This window comes from Zophobas morio, unplaced genomic scaffold (assembly GCF_036711695.1).
Source record: "Zophobas morio isolate AGI-343-1 ecotype UQ-CSIRO unplaced genomic scaffold, CSIRO_AGI_Zmor_V1 ptg000014l, whole genome shotgun sequence".
Lineage (NCBI taxonomy): Eukaryota > Metazoa > Arthropoda > Insecta > Coleoptera > Tenebrionidae > Zophobas > Zophobas morio.
The window spans coordinates 23,438,434-23,456,051 of NW_026972119.1; the positions used below are offsets into that span (position 1 = coordinate 23,438,434).

The 17,618-nt window shown below is 26.3% G+C and overlaps 1 protein-coding gene across 9 annotated transcripts in view; it reads right to left on the bottom strand.

Annotated features, from left to right (window-relative positions):
• LOC135128667 (diacylglycerol kinase theta) overlaps positions 1-17,618 on the bottom strand; it is a 79,337-nt gene that overhangs the window by 15,013 nt on the left and 46,706 nt on the right. For 6 of the 9 annotated variants that reach the window (XM_064055651.1, XM_064055654.1, XM_064055653.1 and 3 more), the window contains exons 6-9: positions 12,287-12,397; positions 11,934-12,071; positions 11,631-11,883; positions 11,386-11,579 (exon numbers count right to left, since the gene is read on the bottom strand). In XM_064055651.1, coding sequence (XP_063911721.1) covers positions 11,386-11,579; positions 11,631-11,883; positions 11,934-12,071; positions 12,287-12,397 — 696 coding nt within the window. The remainder of the gene's footprint in view (positions 1-11,385; positions 11,580-11,630; positions 11,884-11,933; positions 12,072-12,286; positions 12,398-17,618) is intronic. The other 3 variants (XM_064055657.1, XM_064055656.1, XM_064055658.1) reach the window with 1 other exon arrangement.

A 17,618-nucleotide genomic window follows, 5' to 3' on the forward strand; every position in this document is an offset into this window, starting at 1 on the left:
TTTCTAAATTTTTCGATTTCTCAATTTTTCGATCAACTGATTTTTTTATTTTCCCAATTCTCTATTTCTCGATTTTTCAATTCTTCCTTCAATTGTGATTTTTCAATTTTTCGATTTCTGAATTTTTCAATGTTTCAATTTGGGATTTTTTCAATGTTTCGATTCTTTAATTTTCCTTCCAATTTTAGGTTTTTCAATGTTTCAGCTTTGAAATTTTGCAATATTTCGTTTCTTCAATTTTTCAAATTTTTGATATTGTGTTTTTTCGGTTTTTAAATTTTTCGAAATTTTAATTTGTCAGTTTTTAAAGTTTTAGGTTTTTAGATTTCTCACTATCTCGACTTTTCGGCTTTTCAGTTCCATGATTTTTCAATTTGTCGAATTTTTAAATTTTAGATTTTTTGTTTTCTTTGATGTTTTGAGTTCTCGATCATTCGATTTTCTGAGTTTTCAGGCTTGGATTTTTTTGGTTGTTGAATTCTTGGATTTTTAAAATATGTGTTTTTTAAATTTTCCTATTTATCAACTTACTGGGATTCAATGTTTTGATTTTTTGATTGTTCAATTTCTCGATTTTTTGAATTTTCAGTTTTTGATGCGATTTTTTTTTTCAAAAATTTTCAGTTTTTCAATTTATTAACTTTACGATGCTTCAGTTTTGCTCGATTTCGATTTCTCAATTTTTCGATATATTACTGTTGGGATTTTCAATTTATCGATTCTTCGATTTCTCGATTCTTCATATTTTCGGTTTCTCGAATTTCTTCATTTTTCGATTTCTCAATTTTCCGATGTTTCAGTTTTACGATTTTTAATTTTTTTTATTTTTCAGTTTTCAATTTTTGACGTTTCTAAATTTTTCGATTTCTCAATTTTTCGATTAACTGATTTTTTTATTTTGCCATTTCTCTATTTCTCCATTTTTCAATTCTTCCTTCAATTGTGATTTTTCAATTTTTCGATTTCTGAATTTTTCAATGTTTCAATTTGGGATTTTTTCAATGTTTCGATTCTTTAATTTTCCTTCCAATTTTAGGTTTTTCAATGTTTCAGCTTGGAAATTTTGCAATATTTTGTTTCTTCAATTTTTCAAATTTTTGATATTGTGTTTTTTCGGTTTTTAAATTTTTCGATATTTTAATTTGCCAGTTTCTAAAGTTTTAGGTTTTTAGATTTCTCACTATCTCGACTTTTCGGTTTTTCAGTTCCATGATTTTTCAATTTGTCGAATTTTTAAATTTTAGATTTTTTGTTTTCTTTGATGTTTTGAGTTCTCGATCATTCGATTTTCTGAGTTTTTAGGTTAGGATTTTTTTTGTTGTTCAATTCCTGGATTTTTAAAATTTTTGTTTTTTAAATTTTCCTATTTATCAACTTACTGGGATTCAATGTTTTGATTTTTTGATTGTTCAATTTCTCGATTTTTTGAATTTTCAGTTTTTGATGCGATTTTTTTTTTCAAAAATTTTCAGTTTTTCAATTTATTAACTTTACGATACTTCAGTTTTGCTCGATTTCGATTTCTCAATTTTTCGATATATTACTGTTGGGATTTTTCAATTTATCGATTCTTCGATTTCTCGAATTTCTTCATTTTTCGATTTCTCAATTTTCCGATGTTTCAGTTTTACGATTTTTAATTTTTTTTATTTTCCAGTTTTCAATTTTTGACGTTTCTAAATTTTTCGATTTCTCAATTTTTCGATTAACTGATTTTTTTATTTTCCCATTTCTCTATTTCTCGAATTTTCAATTCTTCCTTCAATTGTGATTTTTCAATTTTTCGATTTCTGAATTTTTCAATGTTTCAGTTTGGGATTTTTTCACTGTTTCGATTCTTTAATTTTCCTTCCAATTTTAGGTTTTTCAATGTTTCAGCTTGGAAATTTTGCAATATTTTGTTTCTTCAATTTTTCAAATTTTTGATATTGTGTTTTTTCGGTTTTTAAATTTTTCGATATTTTAATTTGTCAGTTTTTAAAGTTTTAGGTTTTTAGATTTCTCACTATCTCGACTTTTCGGTTTTTCAGTTCCATGATTTTTCAATTTGTCGAATTTTTAAATTTTAGATTTTTTGTTTTCTTTGATGTTTTGAGTTCTCGATCATTCGATTTTCTGAGTTTCAGGCTTGGATTTTTTTGGTTGTTGAATTCTTGGATTTTAAAAATTTTTGTTTTTTAAATTTTCCTATTTATCAACTTGCTGGGATTCAATGTTTTGATTTTTTGATTGTTCAATTTCTCGATTTTTTGAATTTTCAGTTTTTGATGCGATTTTTTTTTTCAAAAATTTTCAGTTTTTCAATTTATTAACTTTACGATGCTTCAGTTTTGCTCGATTTCGATTTCTCAATTTTTCGATATATTACTGTTGGGATTTTCAATTTATCGATTCTTCGATTTCTCGATTCTTCATATTTTCGGTTTCTCGAATTTCTTCATTTTTCGATTTCTCAATTTTCCGATGTTTCAGTTTTACGATTTTTAATTTTTTTTATTTTCCAGTTTTCAATTTTTGACGTTTCTAAATTTTTCGATTTCTCAATTTTTCGATCAACTGATTTTTTTATTTTCCCAATTCTCTATTTCTCGATTTTTCAATTCTTCCTTCAATTGTGACTTTTCAATTTTTCGATTTCTGAATTTTTCAATGTTTCAGTTTGGGATTTTTTCACAGTTTCGATTCTTTAATTTTTCTTTCAATTTTAGGTTTTTTAATGTTTCAGCTTTGAAATTTTGCAATATTTCGTTTCTTCAATTTTTCAAATTTTTGATATTGTGTTTTCTCGGTTTTTAAATTTTTCGAAATTTTAATTTGTCAGTTTTTAAAGTTTTAGGTTTTTTGATTTCTCACTATCTCGACTTTTCGGTTTTTCAGTTCCATGATTTTTCAATTTGTCGAATTTTTAAATTTTAGATTTTTTGTTTTCTTTGATGTTTTGAGTTCTCGATCATTCGATTTTCTGAGTTTTCAGGCTTGGATTTTTTTGGTTGTTGAATTCTTGGATTTTTAAAATATTTGTTTTTTAAATTTTCCTATTTATCAACTTACTGGGATTCAATGTTTTGATTTTTTGATTGTTTAATTTCTCGATTTTTTGAATTTTCAGTTTTTGATGCGATTTTTTTTTTCAAAAATTTTCAGTTTTTCGATTTATTAACTTTACAATGCTTCAGTTTTGCTCGATTTCGATTTCTCAATTTTTCGATATATTACTGTTGGGATTTTCAATTTATCGATTCTTCGATTTCTCGATTCTTCATATTTTCGGTTTCTCGAATTTCTTCATTTTTCGATTTCTCAATTTTCCGATGTTTCAGTTTTACGATTTTTAATTTTTTTTATTTTCCAGTTTTCAATTTTTGACGTTTCTAAATTTTTCGATTTCTCAATTTTTCGATCAACTGATTTTTTTATTTTCCCAATTCTCTATTTCTAGATTTTTCAATTCTTCCTTGAATTGTGATTTTTCAATTTTTCGATTTCTGAATTTTTCAATGTTTCAATTTGGGATTTTTTCAATGTTTCGATTCTTTAATTTTCCTTCCAATTTTAGGTTTTTCAATGTTTCAGCTTGGAAATTTTGCAATATTTCGTTTCTTCAATTTTTCAAATTTTTGATATTGTGTTTTTTCGGTTTTTAAATTTTTCGAAATTTTAATTTTTCAGTTTTTAAAGTTTTAGGTTTTTAGATTTCTCACTATCTCGACTTTTCCGTTTTTCAGTTCCATGATTTTTCAATTTGTCGAATTTTTAAATTTTAGATTTTTTGTTTTCTTTGATGTTTTGAGTTCTCGATCATTCGATTTTCTGAGTTTTTAGGCTTGGATTTTTTTGGTTGTTGAATTCTTGGATTTTTTAAATTTTTGTTTTTTAAATTTTCCTATTTATCAACTTACTGGGATTCAATGTTTTGATTTTTTGATTGTTCAATTTCTCGATTTTTTGAATTTTCAGTTTTTGATGCGATTTTTTTTTTCAAAAATTTTCAGTTTTTCAATTTATTAACTTTACGATACTTCAGTTTTGCTCGATTTCGATTTCTCAATTTTTCGATATATTACTGTCGGGATTTTTCAATTTATCGATTCTTCGATTTCTCGATTCTTCATATTTTCGGTTTCTCGAATTTCTTCATTTTTCGATTTCTCAATTTTCCGATGTTTCAGTTTTGCGATTTTTAATTTTTTTTATTTTCCAGTTTTCGATTTTTGACGTTTCTAAATTTTTCGATTTCTCAATTTTTCGATCAACTGATTCTTTTATTTTCCCATTTCTCTATTTCTCGATTTTTCAATTCTTCCTTCAATTGTGATTTTTCAATTTTTCGATTTCTGAATTTTTCAATGTTTCAATTTGGGATTTTTTCACTGTTTCGACTCTTTAATTTTCCTTCCAATTTTAGGTTTTTCAATGTTTCAGCTTTGAAATTTTGCTATATTTCGTTTCTTCAATTTTTCAAATTTTTGATATTGTGTTTTTTCGGTTTTTAAATTTTTCGAAATTTTAATTTGTCAGTTTTTAAAGTTTTAGGTTTTTAGATTTCTCACTATCTCGACTTTTCGGTTTTTCAGTTCCATGATTTTTCAATTTGTCGAATTTTTAAATTTTAGATTTTTTGTTTTCTTTGATGTTTTGAGTTCTCGATCATTCGATTTTCTGAGTTTTCAGGCTTGGATTTTTTTTGTTGTTCAATTCCTGGATTTTTAAAATTTTTGTTTTTTAAATTTTCCTATTTATCAACTTACTGGGATTCAATGTTTTGATTTTTTGATTGTTCAATTTCTCGATTTTTTGAATTTTCAGTTTTTGATGCGATTTTTTTTTTCAAAAATTTTCAGTTTTTCAATTTATTAACTCTACGATACTTCAGTTTTGCTCGATTTCGATTTCTCAATTTTTCGATATATTACTGTATGATTTTTCAATTTATCGATTCTTCGATTTCTCGAATTTCTTCATTTTTCGATTTCTCAATTTTCCGATGTTTCAGTTTTACGACTTTTAATTTTTTTTATTTTCCAGTTTTCAATTTTTGACGTTTCTAAATTTTTCGATTTCTCAATTTTTCGATTAACTGATTTTTTTATTTTCCCATTTCTCTATTTCTCGAATTTTCAATTCTTCCTTCAATTGTGATTTTTCAATTTTTCGATTTCTGAATTTTTCAATGTTTCAATTTGGGATTTTTTCAATGTTTCGATTCTTTAATTTTCCTTCCAATTTTAGGTTTTTCAATGTTTCAGCTTTGAAATTTTGCAATATTTCGTTTCTTCAATTTTTCAAATTTTTGATATTGTGTTTTTTCGGTTTTTAAATTTTTCGAAATTTTAATTTTTCAGTTTTTAAAGTTTTAGGCTTTTAAATTTCTCACTATCTCGACTTTTCGGTTTTTCAGTTCCATTATTTTTCAATTTGTCGAATTTTTAAATTTTAGATTTTTTGTTTTCTTTGATGTTTTGAGTTCTCGATCATTCGATTTTCTGAGTTTTCAGGCTTGGATTTTTTTGGTTGTTGAATTCTTGGATTTTTAAAATTTTTGTTTTTTAAATTTTCCTATTTATCAACTTACTGGGATTCAATGTTTTGATTTTTTGATTGTTCAATTTCCCGATTTTTTGAATTTTCAGTTTTTGATGCGATTTTTTTTTTCAAAAATTTTCAGTTTTTCAATTTATTAACTTTACGATGCTTCAGTTTTGCTCGATTTCGATTTCTCAATTTTTCGATATATTACTGTTGGGATTTTTCAATTTATCGATTCTTCGATTTCTCGAATTTCTTCATTGTTCGATTTCTCAATTTTGCGATGTTTCAGTTTTACGATTTTTAATTTTTTTTATTTTCCAGTTTTCAATTTTTGACGTTTCTAAATTTTTCGATTTCTCAATTTTTCGATCAACTGATTTTTTTATTTTCCCAATTCTCTATTTCTCGATTTTTCAATTCTTCCTTCAATTGTGATTTTTCAATTTTTCGATTTCTGAATTTTTCAATGTTTCAATTTGGGATTTTTTCAATGTTTCGATTCTTTAATTTTCCTTCCAATTTTAGGTTTTTCAATGTTTCAGCTTGGAAATTTTGCAATATTTTGTTTCTTCAATTTTTCAAATTTTTGATATTGTGTTTTTTCGGTTTTTAAATTTTTCGATATTTTAATTTGTCAGTTTTTAAAGTTTTAGGTTTTTAGATTTCTCACTATCTCGACTTTTCGGTTTTTCAGTTCCATGATTTTTCAATTTGTCGAATTTTTAAATTTTAGATTTTTTGTTTTCTTTGATGTTTTGAGTTCTCGATCATTCGATTTTCTGAGTTTCAGGCTTGGATTTTTTTGGTTGTTGAATTCTTGGATTTTAAAAATTTTTGTTTTTTAAATTTTCCTATTTATCAACTTGCTGGGATTCAATGTTTTGATTTTTTGATTGTTCAATTTCTCGATTTTTTGAATTTTCAGTTTTTGATGCGATTTTTTTTTTCAAAAATTTTCAGTTTTTCAATTTATTAACTTTACGATGCTTCAGTTTTGCTCGATTTCGATTTCTCAATTTTTCGATATATTACTGTTGGGATTTTCAATTTATCGATTCTTCGATTTCTCGATTCTTCATATTTTCGGTTTCTCGAATTTCTTCATTTTTCGATTTCTCAATTTTCCGATGTTTCAGTTTTACGATTTTTAATTTTTTTTATTTTCCAGTTTTCAATTTTTGACGTTTCTAAATTTTTCGATTTCTCAATTTTTCGATCAACTGATTTTTTTATTTTCCCAATTCTCTATTTCTCGATTTTTCAATTCTTCCTTCAATTGTGACTTTTCAATTTTTCGATTTCTGAATTTTTCAATGTTTCAGTTTGGGATTTTTTCACAGTTTCGATTCTTTAATTTTTCTTTCAATTTTAGGTTTTTTAATGTTTCAGCTTTGAAATTTTGCAATATTTCGTTTCTTCAATTTTTCAAATTTTTGATATTGTGTTTTCTCGGTTTTTAAATTTTTCGAAATTTTAATTTGTCAGTTTTTAAAGTTTTAGGTTTTTTGATTTCTCACTATCTCGACTTTTCGGTTTTTCAGTTCCATGATTTTTCAATTTGTCGAATTTTTAAATTTTAGATTTTTTGTTTTCTTTGATGTTTTGAGTTCTCGATCATTCGATTTTCTGAGTTTTCAGGCTTGGATTTTTTTGGTTGTTGAATTCTTGGATTTTTAAAATATTTGTTTTTTAAATTTTCCTATTTATCAACTTACTGGGATTCAATGTTTTGATTTTTTGATTGTTTAATTTCTCGATTTTTTGAATTTTCAGTTTTTGATGCGATTTTTTTTTTCAAAAATTTTCAGTTTTTCAATTTATTAACTTTACAATGCTTCAGTTTTGCTCGATTTCGATTTCTCAATTTTTCGATATATTACTGTTGGGATTTTCAATTTATCGATTCTTCGATTTCTCGATTCTTCATATTTTCGGTTTCTCGAATTTCTTCATTTTTCGATTTCTCAATTTTCCGATGTTTCAGTTTTACGATTTTTAATTTTTTTTATTTTCCAGTTTTCAATTTTTGACGTTTCTAAATTTTTCGATTTCTCAATTTTTCGATCAACTGATTTTTTTATTTTCCCAATTCTCTATTTCTCGATTTTTCAATTCTTCCTTCAATTGTGATTTTTCAATTTTTCGATTTCTGAATTTTTCAATGTTTCAATTTGGGATTTTTTCAATGTTTCGATTCTTTAATTTTCCTTCCAATTTTAGGTTTTTCAATGTTTCAGCTTGGAAATTTTGCAATATTTCGTTTCTTCAATTTTTCAAATTTTTGATATTGTGTTTTTTCGGTTTTTAAATTTTTCGATATTTTAATTTGCCAGTTTTTAAAGTTTTAGGTTTTTAGATTTCTCACTATCTCGACTTTTCGGTTTTTCAGTTCCATGATTTTTCAATTTGTCGAATTTTTAAATTTTAGATTTTTTGTTTTCTTTGATGTTTTGAGTTCTCGATCATTCGATTTTCTGAGTTTTTAGGCTTGGATTTTTTTTGTTGTTCAATTCCTGGATTTTTAAAATTTTTGTTTTTTAAATTTTCCTATTTATCAACTTACTGGGATTCAATGTTTTGATTTTTTGATTGTTCAATTTCTCGATTTTTTGAATTTTCAGTTTTTGATGCGATTTTTTTTTTCAAAAATTTTCAGTTTTTCAATTTATTAACTTTACGATGCTTCAGTTTTGCTCGATTTCGATTTCTCAATTTTTCGATATATTACTGTTGGGATTTTCAATTTATCGATTCTTCGATTTCTCGATTCTTCATATTTTCGGTTTCTCGAATTTCTTCATTTTTCGATTTCTCAATTTTCCGATGTTTCAGTTTTACGATTTTTAATTTTTTTTATTTTCCAGTTTTCAATTTTTGACGTTTCTAAATTTTTCGATTTCTCAATTTTTCGATCAACTGATTTTTTTATTTTCCCAATTCTCTATTTCTAGATTTTTCAATTCTTCCTTGAATTGTGATTTTTCAATTTTTCGATTTCTGAATTTTTCAATGTTTCAATTTGGGATTTTTTCAATGTTTCGATTCTTTAATTTTCCTTCCAATTTTAGGTTTTTCAATGTTTCAGCTTGGAAATTTTGCAATATTTCGTTTCTTCAATTTTTCAAATTTTTGATATTGTGTTTTTTCGGTTTTTAAATTTTTCGAAATTTTAATTTTTCAATTTTTAAAGTTTTAGGTTTTTAGATTTCTCACTATCTCGACTTTTCCGTTTTTCAGTTCCATGATTTTTCAATTTGTCGAATTTTTAAATTTTAGATTTTTTGTTTTCTTTGATGTTTTGAGTTCTCGATCATTCGATTTTCTGAGTTTTTAGGCTTGGATTTTTTTGGTTGTTGAATTCTTGGATTTTTTAAATTTTTGTTTTTTAAATTTTCCTATTTATCAACTTACTGGGATTCAATGTTTTGATTTTTTGATTGTTCAATTTCTCGATTTTTTGAATTTTCAGTTTTTGATGCGATTTTTTTTTCAAAAATTTTCAGTTTTTCAATTTATTAACTCTACGATACTTCAGTTTTGCTCGATTTCGATTTCTCAATTTTTCGATATATTACTGTATGATTTTTCAATTTATCGATTCTTCGATTTCTCGAATTTCTTCATTTTTCGATTTCTCAATTTTCCGATGTTTCAGTTTTACGACTTTTAATTTTTTTTATTTTCCAGTTTTCAATTTTTGACGTTTATAAATTTTTCGATTTCTCAATTTTTCGATTAACTGATTTTTTTATTTTCCCATTTCTCTATTTCTCGAATTTTCAATTCTTCCTTCAATTGTGATTTTTCAATTTTTCGATTTCTGAATTTTTCAATGTTTCAATTTGGGATTTTTTCAATGTTTCGATTCTTTAATTTTCCTTCCAATTTTAGGTTTTTCAATGTTTCAGCTTTGAAATTTTGCAATATTTCGTTTCTTCAATTTTTCAAATTTTTGATATTGTGTTTTTTCGGTTTTTAAATTTTTCGAAATTTTAATTTTTCAGTTTTTAAAGTTTTAGGCTTTTAAATTTCTCACTATCTCGACTTTTCGGTTTTTCAGTTCCATGATTTTTCAATTTGTCGAATTTTTAAATTTTAGATTTTTTGTTTTCTTTGATGTTTTGAGTTCTCGATCATTCGATTTTCTGAGTTTTCAGGCTTGGATTTTTTTGGTTGTTGAATTCTTGGATTTTTAAAATTTTTGTTTTTTAAATTTTCCTATTTATCAACTTACTGGGATTCAATGTTTTGATTTTTTGATTGTTCAATTTCCCGATTTTTTGAATTTTCAGTTTTTGATGCGATTTTTTTTTTCAAAAATTTTCAGTTTTTCAATTTATTAACTTTACGATGCTTCAGTTTTGCTCGATTTCGATTTCTCAATTTTTCGATATATTACTGTTGGGATTTTTCAATTTATCGATTCTTCGATTTCTCGAATTTCTTCATTGTTCGATTTCTCAATTTTGCGATGGTTCAGTTTTACGATTTTTAATTTTTTTTATTTTCCAGTTTTCAATTTTTGACGTTTCTAAATTTTTCGATTTCTCAATTTTTCGATCAACTGATTTTTTTATTTTCCCAATTCTCTATTTCTCGATTTTTCAATTCTTCCTTCAATTGTGATTTTTCAATTTTTCGATTTCTGAATTTTTCAATGTTTCAATTTGGGATTTTTTCAATGTTTCGATTCTTTAATTTTCCTTCCAATTTTAGGTTTTTCAATGTTTCAGCTTGGAAATTTTGCAATATTTTGTTTCTTCAATTTTTCAAATTTTTGATATTGTGTTTTTTCGGTTTTTAAATTTTTCGATATTTTAATTTGTCAGTTTTTAAAGTTTTAGGTTTTTAGATTTCTCACTATCTCGACTTTTCGATTTTTCTGTTCCATGATTTTTCAATTTGTCGAATTTTTAAATTTTAGATTTTTTGTTTTCTTTGATGTTTTGAGTTCTCGATCATTCGATTTTCTGAGTTTTCAGGCTTGGATTTTTTTTGTTGTTCAATTCTTGGATTTTTAAAATTTATGCTTTTTAAATTTTCCTATTTATCAACTTACTGGGATTCAATGTTTTGATTTTTTGATTGTTCAATTTCTCAAAATCCCAAACTGAAACATTGAAAAATTGGGAAATGAAGAAATGGAAAATCAAAAAAATCGGTCTAAAGAGTTTAGACAGTACTTCCCTCGCTATCGGAAACGTGACGACTGCATGCCTATTATGTTTTTTTTTCACATTAGATTTCAAAGCATTCGGTTTTGTAGTTCCTGATTAAATCAATAAAATAAATTTGCGCATTCATTAAATTTTTTGAGTCACCCTGTATATCCGATTCCAAAAAATATGAATGGAATGATAAATTACAAGAAGAGACTCATCATATTTTGTACATTTTAGACAGGATTTATTCAGCAAAATTTTGAGGTGACGTCATGAATTTTTTAGAGGGGATAAGTAAATATATTGTGATTAAAACGGCCCTGGTTTAATAACAAAAAAATATTGTTCGTCTATGAAACAAGCTCGTCTTAGACAAAGTATTCGTAAAAAATATGGTATATTTTGATTTTAATAAACACATTATTATTTAAACAAATTGTACCACTAACAAACATTTAATGACTCTGCGCCCTGTAAAAAGTGATGTTTTATCCATATGCGAATTTTCCAGCGATTCTATGATGGTTATGACTCAAAAAAACTTGAAAAGAAAACATACAATGCTGCTTTTTTTACGATATTTCTCAGCCATATTTTTTTAATTGATTGAGCTGGTCTCTGCGCTCTAGAATATGAAAAAATCTGCAGTTTGATGTATGATACATCTATATTAATATCATTTTTATAACATTACCTCCGCGGTCCAGCAGAACCTCGCTACATCTGTAGTCCTCGCAGTTGTAGTCCTCGAGCCCGAATCGTTTCAGCGCCTCCCGAATGAGATCACCCACTGTCGTATTCGAGTCCACAGGCACGGTGCAGAGTGCCTGTGACACTTGTAGTTTGCCGGGATAGACTCGTACTTCGCCTTTGTCGTTGTCGCGATCCCTAAGACAACGATAGTGTGACTCTGGAACGCGCTGGAGCGTCTGGACTTACTTGAATCGGAGGAACACAGCCGGCCTCTTGCCCTCTTTCCTGTGGAGGGTCACTACTGGTGTTGGATCTTGTAGGACCGCTTCGTCGGGAGAATAGAGATCTGTGAGATGGAATGAACTCGGATCTTTCGTGATATGAAACGCCCGAAGAGCTTGCGTTAGCACTTGCTTGAGTGGCGCCTGCCGGGACACCACGATAGTACGGAAAATTCTTCTCCTCAGCGAATTATTTCCATCGTACACTTTGATCACCTCTGGATGCTTCCATTTAGTATTTTACTGTTAAATTAGCGCGATTGCTTACCTTCATCTCTATCCTCCTTGTCCTTGTTGGTTTTGTCCTGCCTGCTGTCGCGTCCTGGTGTGTGAGCCTGGCCGTAATCCTCCGATTCCCTGTAGCGTCCAGCATCTCCGCTGCTAAACTCTTCCGAAATACTCCGGGCTAAAAGAAGTCCTTAATCAGTCCCGAGGGTTTAGGCCACCCGCACACAAAGAACTTAAATAGGTACCTATAAGAGTATTAGTCAGCTTCGACTGTTAGACTTTTCGTGCGTTAGTCTTCGCGTTTAATAGGGAACGGTCCTAAAAGCTCTATGGACAAGCGCATAAGAAGCAGAAATCCATCAAACTAAAAGTACTTTCGCAAATCAAATATACCTCGGACATAAGGGAGCGAAGGCTGGCATTTGCCGTGACATGAGGATGGCAAAACAACAGAAAGACGCTTCAGAACACTCGATAAAGCAGTCCGTCTATCGCCACCGATGACTGCAAAATCATTCCCTTGTTATCTTAAAATAAAAATTAAAACAAAGTTAAAGCACTTAAAGATATGGTCGCTAAGGCAACGAAAGAAAATCAACAAAGGCTGACTAATAACGACACTTGGCGCTTGTTTTCGTAGATTTTTTATTCATAAAGAATTAATTGTTTACATGTAGGGAAAATACAGGTGATTCACGAGTGATAAGGAGTTTAAAAAAAGTGAAGACGCAACCCAAAATACATTCGCAGATTTATTGATTGATTCTATTTCTCAAAATTTCAAAAATTAGAATTTCAAAAAGCCAATAACACAATTTGGAACCAATATTAGAGTCCACTTGGTTGCAGGTTTAGTATTGTAACCGAAAATACTGATATCAGTATGTTCTACCAAAAAATGTTTGAATTTGAATGAGAAGTGTGTTATTTCTAATCTGCAGACTGAGGGAAACGAGAGAACTATGTTTTCGAAATTTAGGGGCCATGAAACGTCGAGAAAATTTGAGAGTAGCGAGTCGCCTGATGGACTCGATTACAATACTTCCTTAGCTGAAGTGGACAACAATGAATCTTTTAAAATTTCTTTCATGGCACCAAATTTAAAATGTGGAGAAAATTATGTTTTATTGTGCCCAGGTATGTTATATTTAGTTTACATTTAATATTCACAGTGCTATTGTAATAATTTATAGGAATTTTGTATGTTAATTGATTTTAATTATAGATATATTTTTGTTAATTTTTGTTTTCCGAGTGTAAGCGATCTTTCATGACTCCTAGAATGCGAAAAAATAGGTTTCCCGTTTCCGTCTGTCCGTCTGTTTGTCCGCCCTGTGTCCGGATTTTAATTAGACAGATAATGATCGAAACTACTGGACGAATTGTTATCAAATTTTGTATGTGTTATGAATATCATGTAGATGGTAAAACGCTAACCACCAATAATGTGATGACGTCACTTCAAATTTGTACATAGTAAATGGGTTTTAAATTGTATAAAATAACATAGTCCTACACATGCAATTTATGACAATTTTCGACCAATTTTTTAATTGTTTAACTGTCCCATTTTGTCCATATTCCCATTGATTTTGTCGATTGTTCAATCATTCCATTTTTCGATTTTTCACTTCTTCGATTTTTGTTTCTTAAATTTAAATTTCGACTTTCAATATTTCGAGTTTTATTTTTCGTGTTTTTCAGTATTTCTCCTCTTCAATTTTTCAATTTTTAACTTTAGTATATTTTGCGATGTTTCAATTTTAAAATTTTTGATTTTTCAATTCCTAGATTTTTCAACTTTTAGAGTTTTTAGTTTTACAATTTTGTAATTTTTAAATTTTCAATCACTGGATTTTCCAGTTTCCCGATTTTAAATTTTTCATTTTTCAATTTTCCAGTTTTTCGATTTTCTAATTATTGCCCTTTTGGGTTTTTTAGTTTTCTGGCTTTTAATTTGTAATTATGATTTCGCAATTTTTCGATTTGTAATTTTTCAAATTTTCACTATTAAAATTTTTGGATTTTTCAGCTTTTCGTTTTTTTGCAATTCTTGGATTTTGCAATTTTTGTATATTTTTAATTTTGAACTTTTCGATTTTGCAATTTCTCAATTTTAAATTTCTCAATTTTTCAATAATCCTTAAATTTTTTTGATTGATTTTTATTTTGTAGTTTTTGATTTGTCAATTTTTCAGTTATTACTTATTATTTAGACGATTTGGTTTTCAATTTTTCAATTTTAAAATTTTTCGATTTTTATATATTCTAAATGTCCGTTTGTTCAATTTTCCGATTTTACTAATCGCCAAATTTCTTCTTTTTAATTTTAAATGCGATTTTTGGACTGTTAATTTTTAAAATTTTTCGATTTTGCAATTTCTCAATTTTTCAATAATCCTTAAATTTTTTTTTTATTTTGTAGTTTTTGATTTCGCAATTTTTCAATTATTAGACGTTTTGTTTTCCAATTTTTCAATTTTTAAATTCTTAGATTTTTTGATTTTTAATTTTTCCGGTTTTTCAGTTTTTCCATTTTTGTTTCGCAATTTTGGCATTTTACAATTTTTAAATATTTTAAATTTTCCTTTTTCAGTTTTTCGATTTCTTGTATTTTCAGTTTTAGAATGTATCAATTTCTCAGTTACACAATTTTTCAGTCTCTCTGTTTTTAATTTTTCAGTTTTTCGACTTTTACATTCTCATTTTTTCAAAATGCCCATTTTTCAATTTTTAGATATTTCAATTTGTCGATTTTTAATGACGTCATTACAAAACTATGTAAAGTAAAAATTCAATTCAAAAATGCTGAATATGTTACATTGTACTTCAGGAGCGAGGGAAGTTCTGTCGAAACAATTTTCGACCAATTTTTTGATTCTTTAATTGTTCTATTTTTAAATTTTTCGATTTTTCAATTTTTAATTTCTTAACTTTTTCCTTTTTTGAATTTTTCGATGTTGTCGATTTTTCAATAATTCCATTTTTCCATTTTTCACTTCTTCGATTTTTGTGTCTTAAATTTAAATTTCGATTTTCAATATTTCGAGTTTTAGTTTCTGTATTTTTCAATATTTCGCCGCTTCAATTTTTCAATTTTTAAATTTTTGATTTTTCAATTCCTAGATTTCTCAATTTTTAGAGTTTTAATTCTACAATTTTGTAATTTTTCGAATTTTCAAACATTCGATTTTCTAGTTCTCGATTTAAAATTTTTCATTTTTCAGTTTTTCAGTTTTTCGATTTTTAATTTGTAATTTCTGATTTCACAATTTTTTGATTTATAATATTTCAAATTTTGACTATTAAAAGTTTTGGATTTTGAAGTTTTCAGTTTTTTTACAATTCTTGGCTTTTGCAATTTTTGTATATTTTAAATTTCCGTTTTTTCAATTTCCCGATTTTACTAATCACCAATTTTTTGGTTTTAATTTAAAATTTTTCGATTTTGCAATTTCTCAATTTTAAATTTCCCAATTTTTCAATAATCCTTAAATTTTTTGATTTTTTTTTTTGGTAGTTTTTGATTTGGCAATTTTTCAGTTATTACTTATCAGACGTTTTGTTTTTCAATTTTTCAATTTTTCGATTTTCCGGTTTTTCAATAATTCCATTTTTAGATTTTTCAGTTTTTCCATATTTGTTTCGGAATTTTGAGATTTTACAATTTTTAATATTTTAAATTTTTCGATTTTTCAATTTTTAAATTCTGAAATTTTTCCTTTTTTGAATGTTTGGATGTTGTCGATTTTTCAATTCCTAGATATTTTAATTTTTAGTGTTTTCAGTTCTACAGCTTTGTAATTTTTCGAATTTTCAATCACTCGATTTTCCAGTTTCCCGATTTTAAATTTTTCATTTTTCAATTTCTCACTTTTTCGATTTTCTAATTATTCCCCTTTTGGATTTTTTAGTTTTTCGATTTTTAATTTGTAATTTCGGATTTCGCAATTTTTCGATTTGTAATTTTTCAAATTTTCAATATTAAAATTTTGGATTTTTAAGCTTTTCGTTTTTTTTACAATTCTTGGATTTTCCAGTTTTTATATATTTTAAATTTCCGTTTTTTCAATCTCCCGATTTTACTAATCGGCAATTTTTTGTTTTTAATTTTAAATTTTTCCATTTTTCGATTTACAATTTTTGATTTTTTGATTTTTATTTTGTAGTTTTTGATTTCGTAATTTTTCAATCATTAGACGTTTTGTTTTTCAATTTTTCAATTCTTCGATTTTTCGATTTTTAATTTTTCCATTTTCCAGTTTTTCAATAATACCATTTTTCGATTTTTCAGTTTTTCCATTTTTGTTTCGCAATTTTGCGATTTTACAATTTTTAAATATTTTACATTTTTCGTTTTTCAGTTTTTCGATTTTTATAATTCTACAATGTTGCAATTTTTCGATTTTTCAATTTTTAAATTCTGAAATTTTTCCTTTTTTGAATTTTTCGATCTTGTCGATTTTTCAATAATTCCATTTTTCGATTTTTCACTTCTTCGATTTTTGTTTCTTAAAGTTAAATTTCGACTTTGAATATTTCGAGTTTTAGTTTCTGTATTCTTCAATATTTCGCCTCTTCAATTTTCAATTTTTAACTTCAGCCTCTTTTAATTTTGCGATGTTTTAATGTAACGCTTTTTCAGCTTTTAAATTTTTGATTTTTCAGTTCCTCGATTTTTCAATTTTTTGAGTTTTCAGTTTTGCAATTTTGTAATTTTTCGAATTTTCAATCATTTGTTTTTCCAGTTTCCCGATTTGCAATTTTTGTATATGTATTTTAAATTTCCGTTTTTTCAATTTCCCGAGTTTACTAGTCGCCAATTTTTTGTTTTTAATTTTAAATTTTTCGATTTTTAGATTTTGCAATTTCTCTATTTTAAATTTCTCAATAATCCTTCAATTTTTTGATTTTTATTTTGTAGTTTTTGATTTCGCAATTTTTCAATTATTAGATGTTTGGTTTTGAATTTTTCGATTTTTCATTTCTTCGATTTTTATTTCTTAAATTTAAATTTCGAGTTTTAGTTTCTGTATTTTTCAATATTTCGCCTCTTCAATTTTTCAATTTTTAACTTTGGCATCTTTCAATTTTGTGATGTTTCAATGTAACACTTTTTCAGTTTTTAAATTTTTGATTTTCCAATTTCTAGATTTTTCAATTTTGTAATTTTTCGAATTTTCAGTCACTCGATTTTCCAGTCTCCCGATTTAAAATTTTTCATTTTTCAATTTTTCAGTTTTTCGATTTTCTAATTATTCCCCTTTCGGATTTTTTAGTTTTTCGATCTTTAATTTGTAATTTTTGATTTCGCAATTTTTCGATTTGTAATTTTTCAAATTTTCACTATCAAAATTTTTGGATTTTTCAGCTTTTCGTTTTTTTTACAATTCTTGGGTTTTGCAATTTTTATATAGATATTCTAAATTTCCGTTTTTTCAATTGCCCGATTTTACTAATCGCCAATTTTTTGTTTTTAATTTTAAATTCGATTTTTGGATTTTTGATTTTTTTAATTTTTCGATTTTGAAATTTTTTTTTTCACTTTTTCAACTTTTAAATTTTTCGATTTTTTTAATTCTACAATGTTGCAATTTTAGATTTTTTAATTTTTAAATTCTTAAATTTTTCCTTTTTTGAATTCTCCGATTTTGTCGATTTTTCAATAATTCCATTTTTTGATTTTACACTTCTTCGATTTTTGTTTCTTAAATTTAAATTTCGA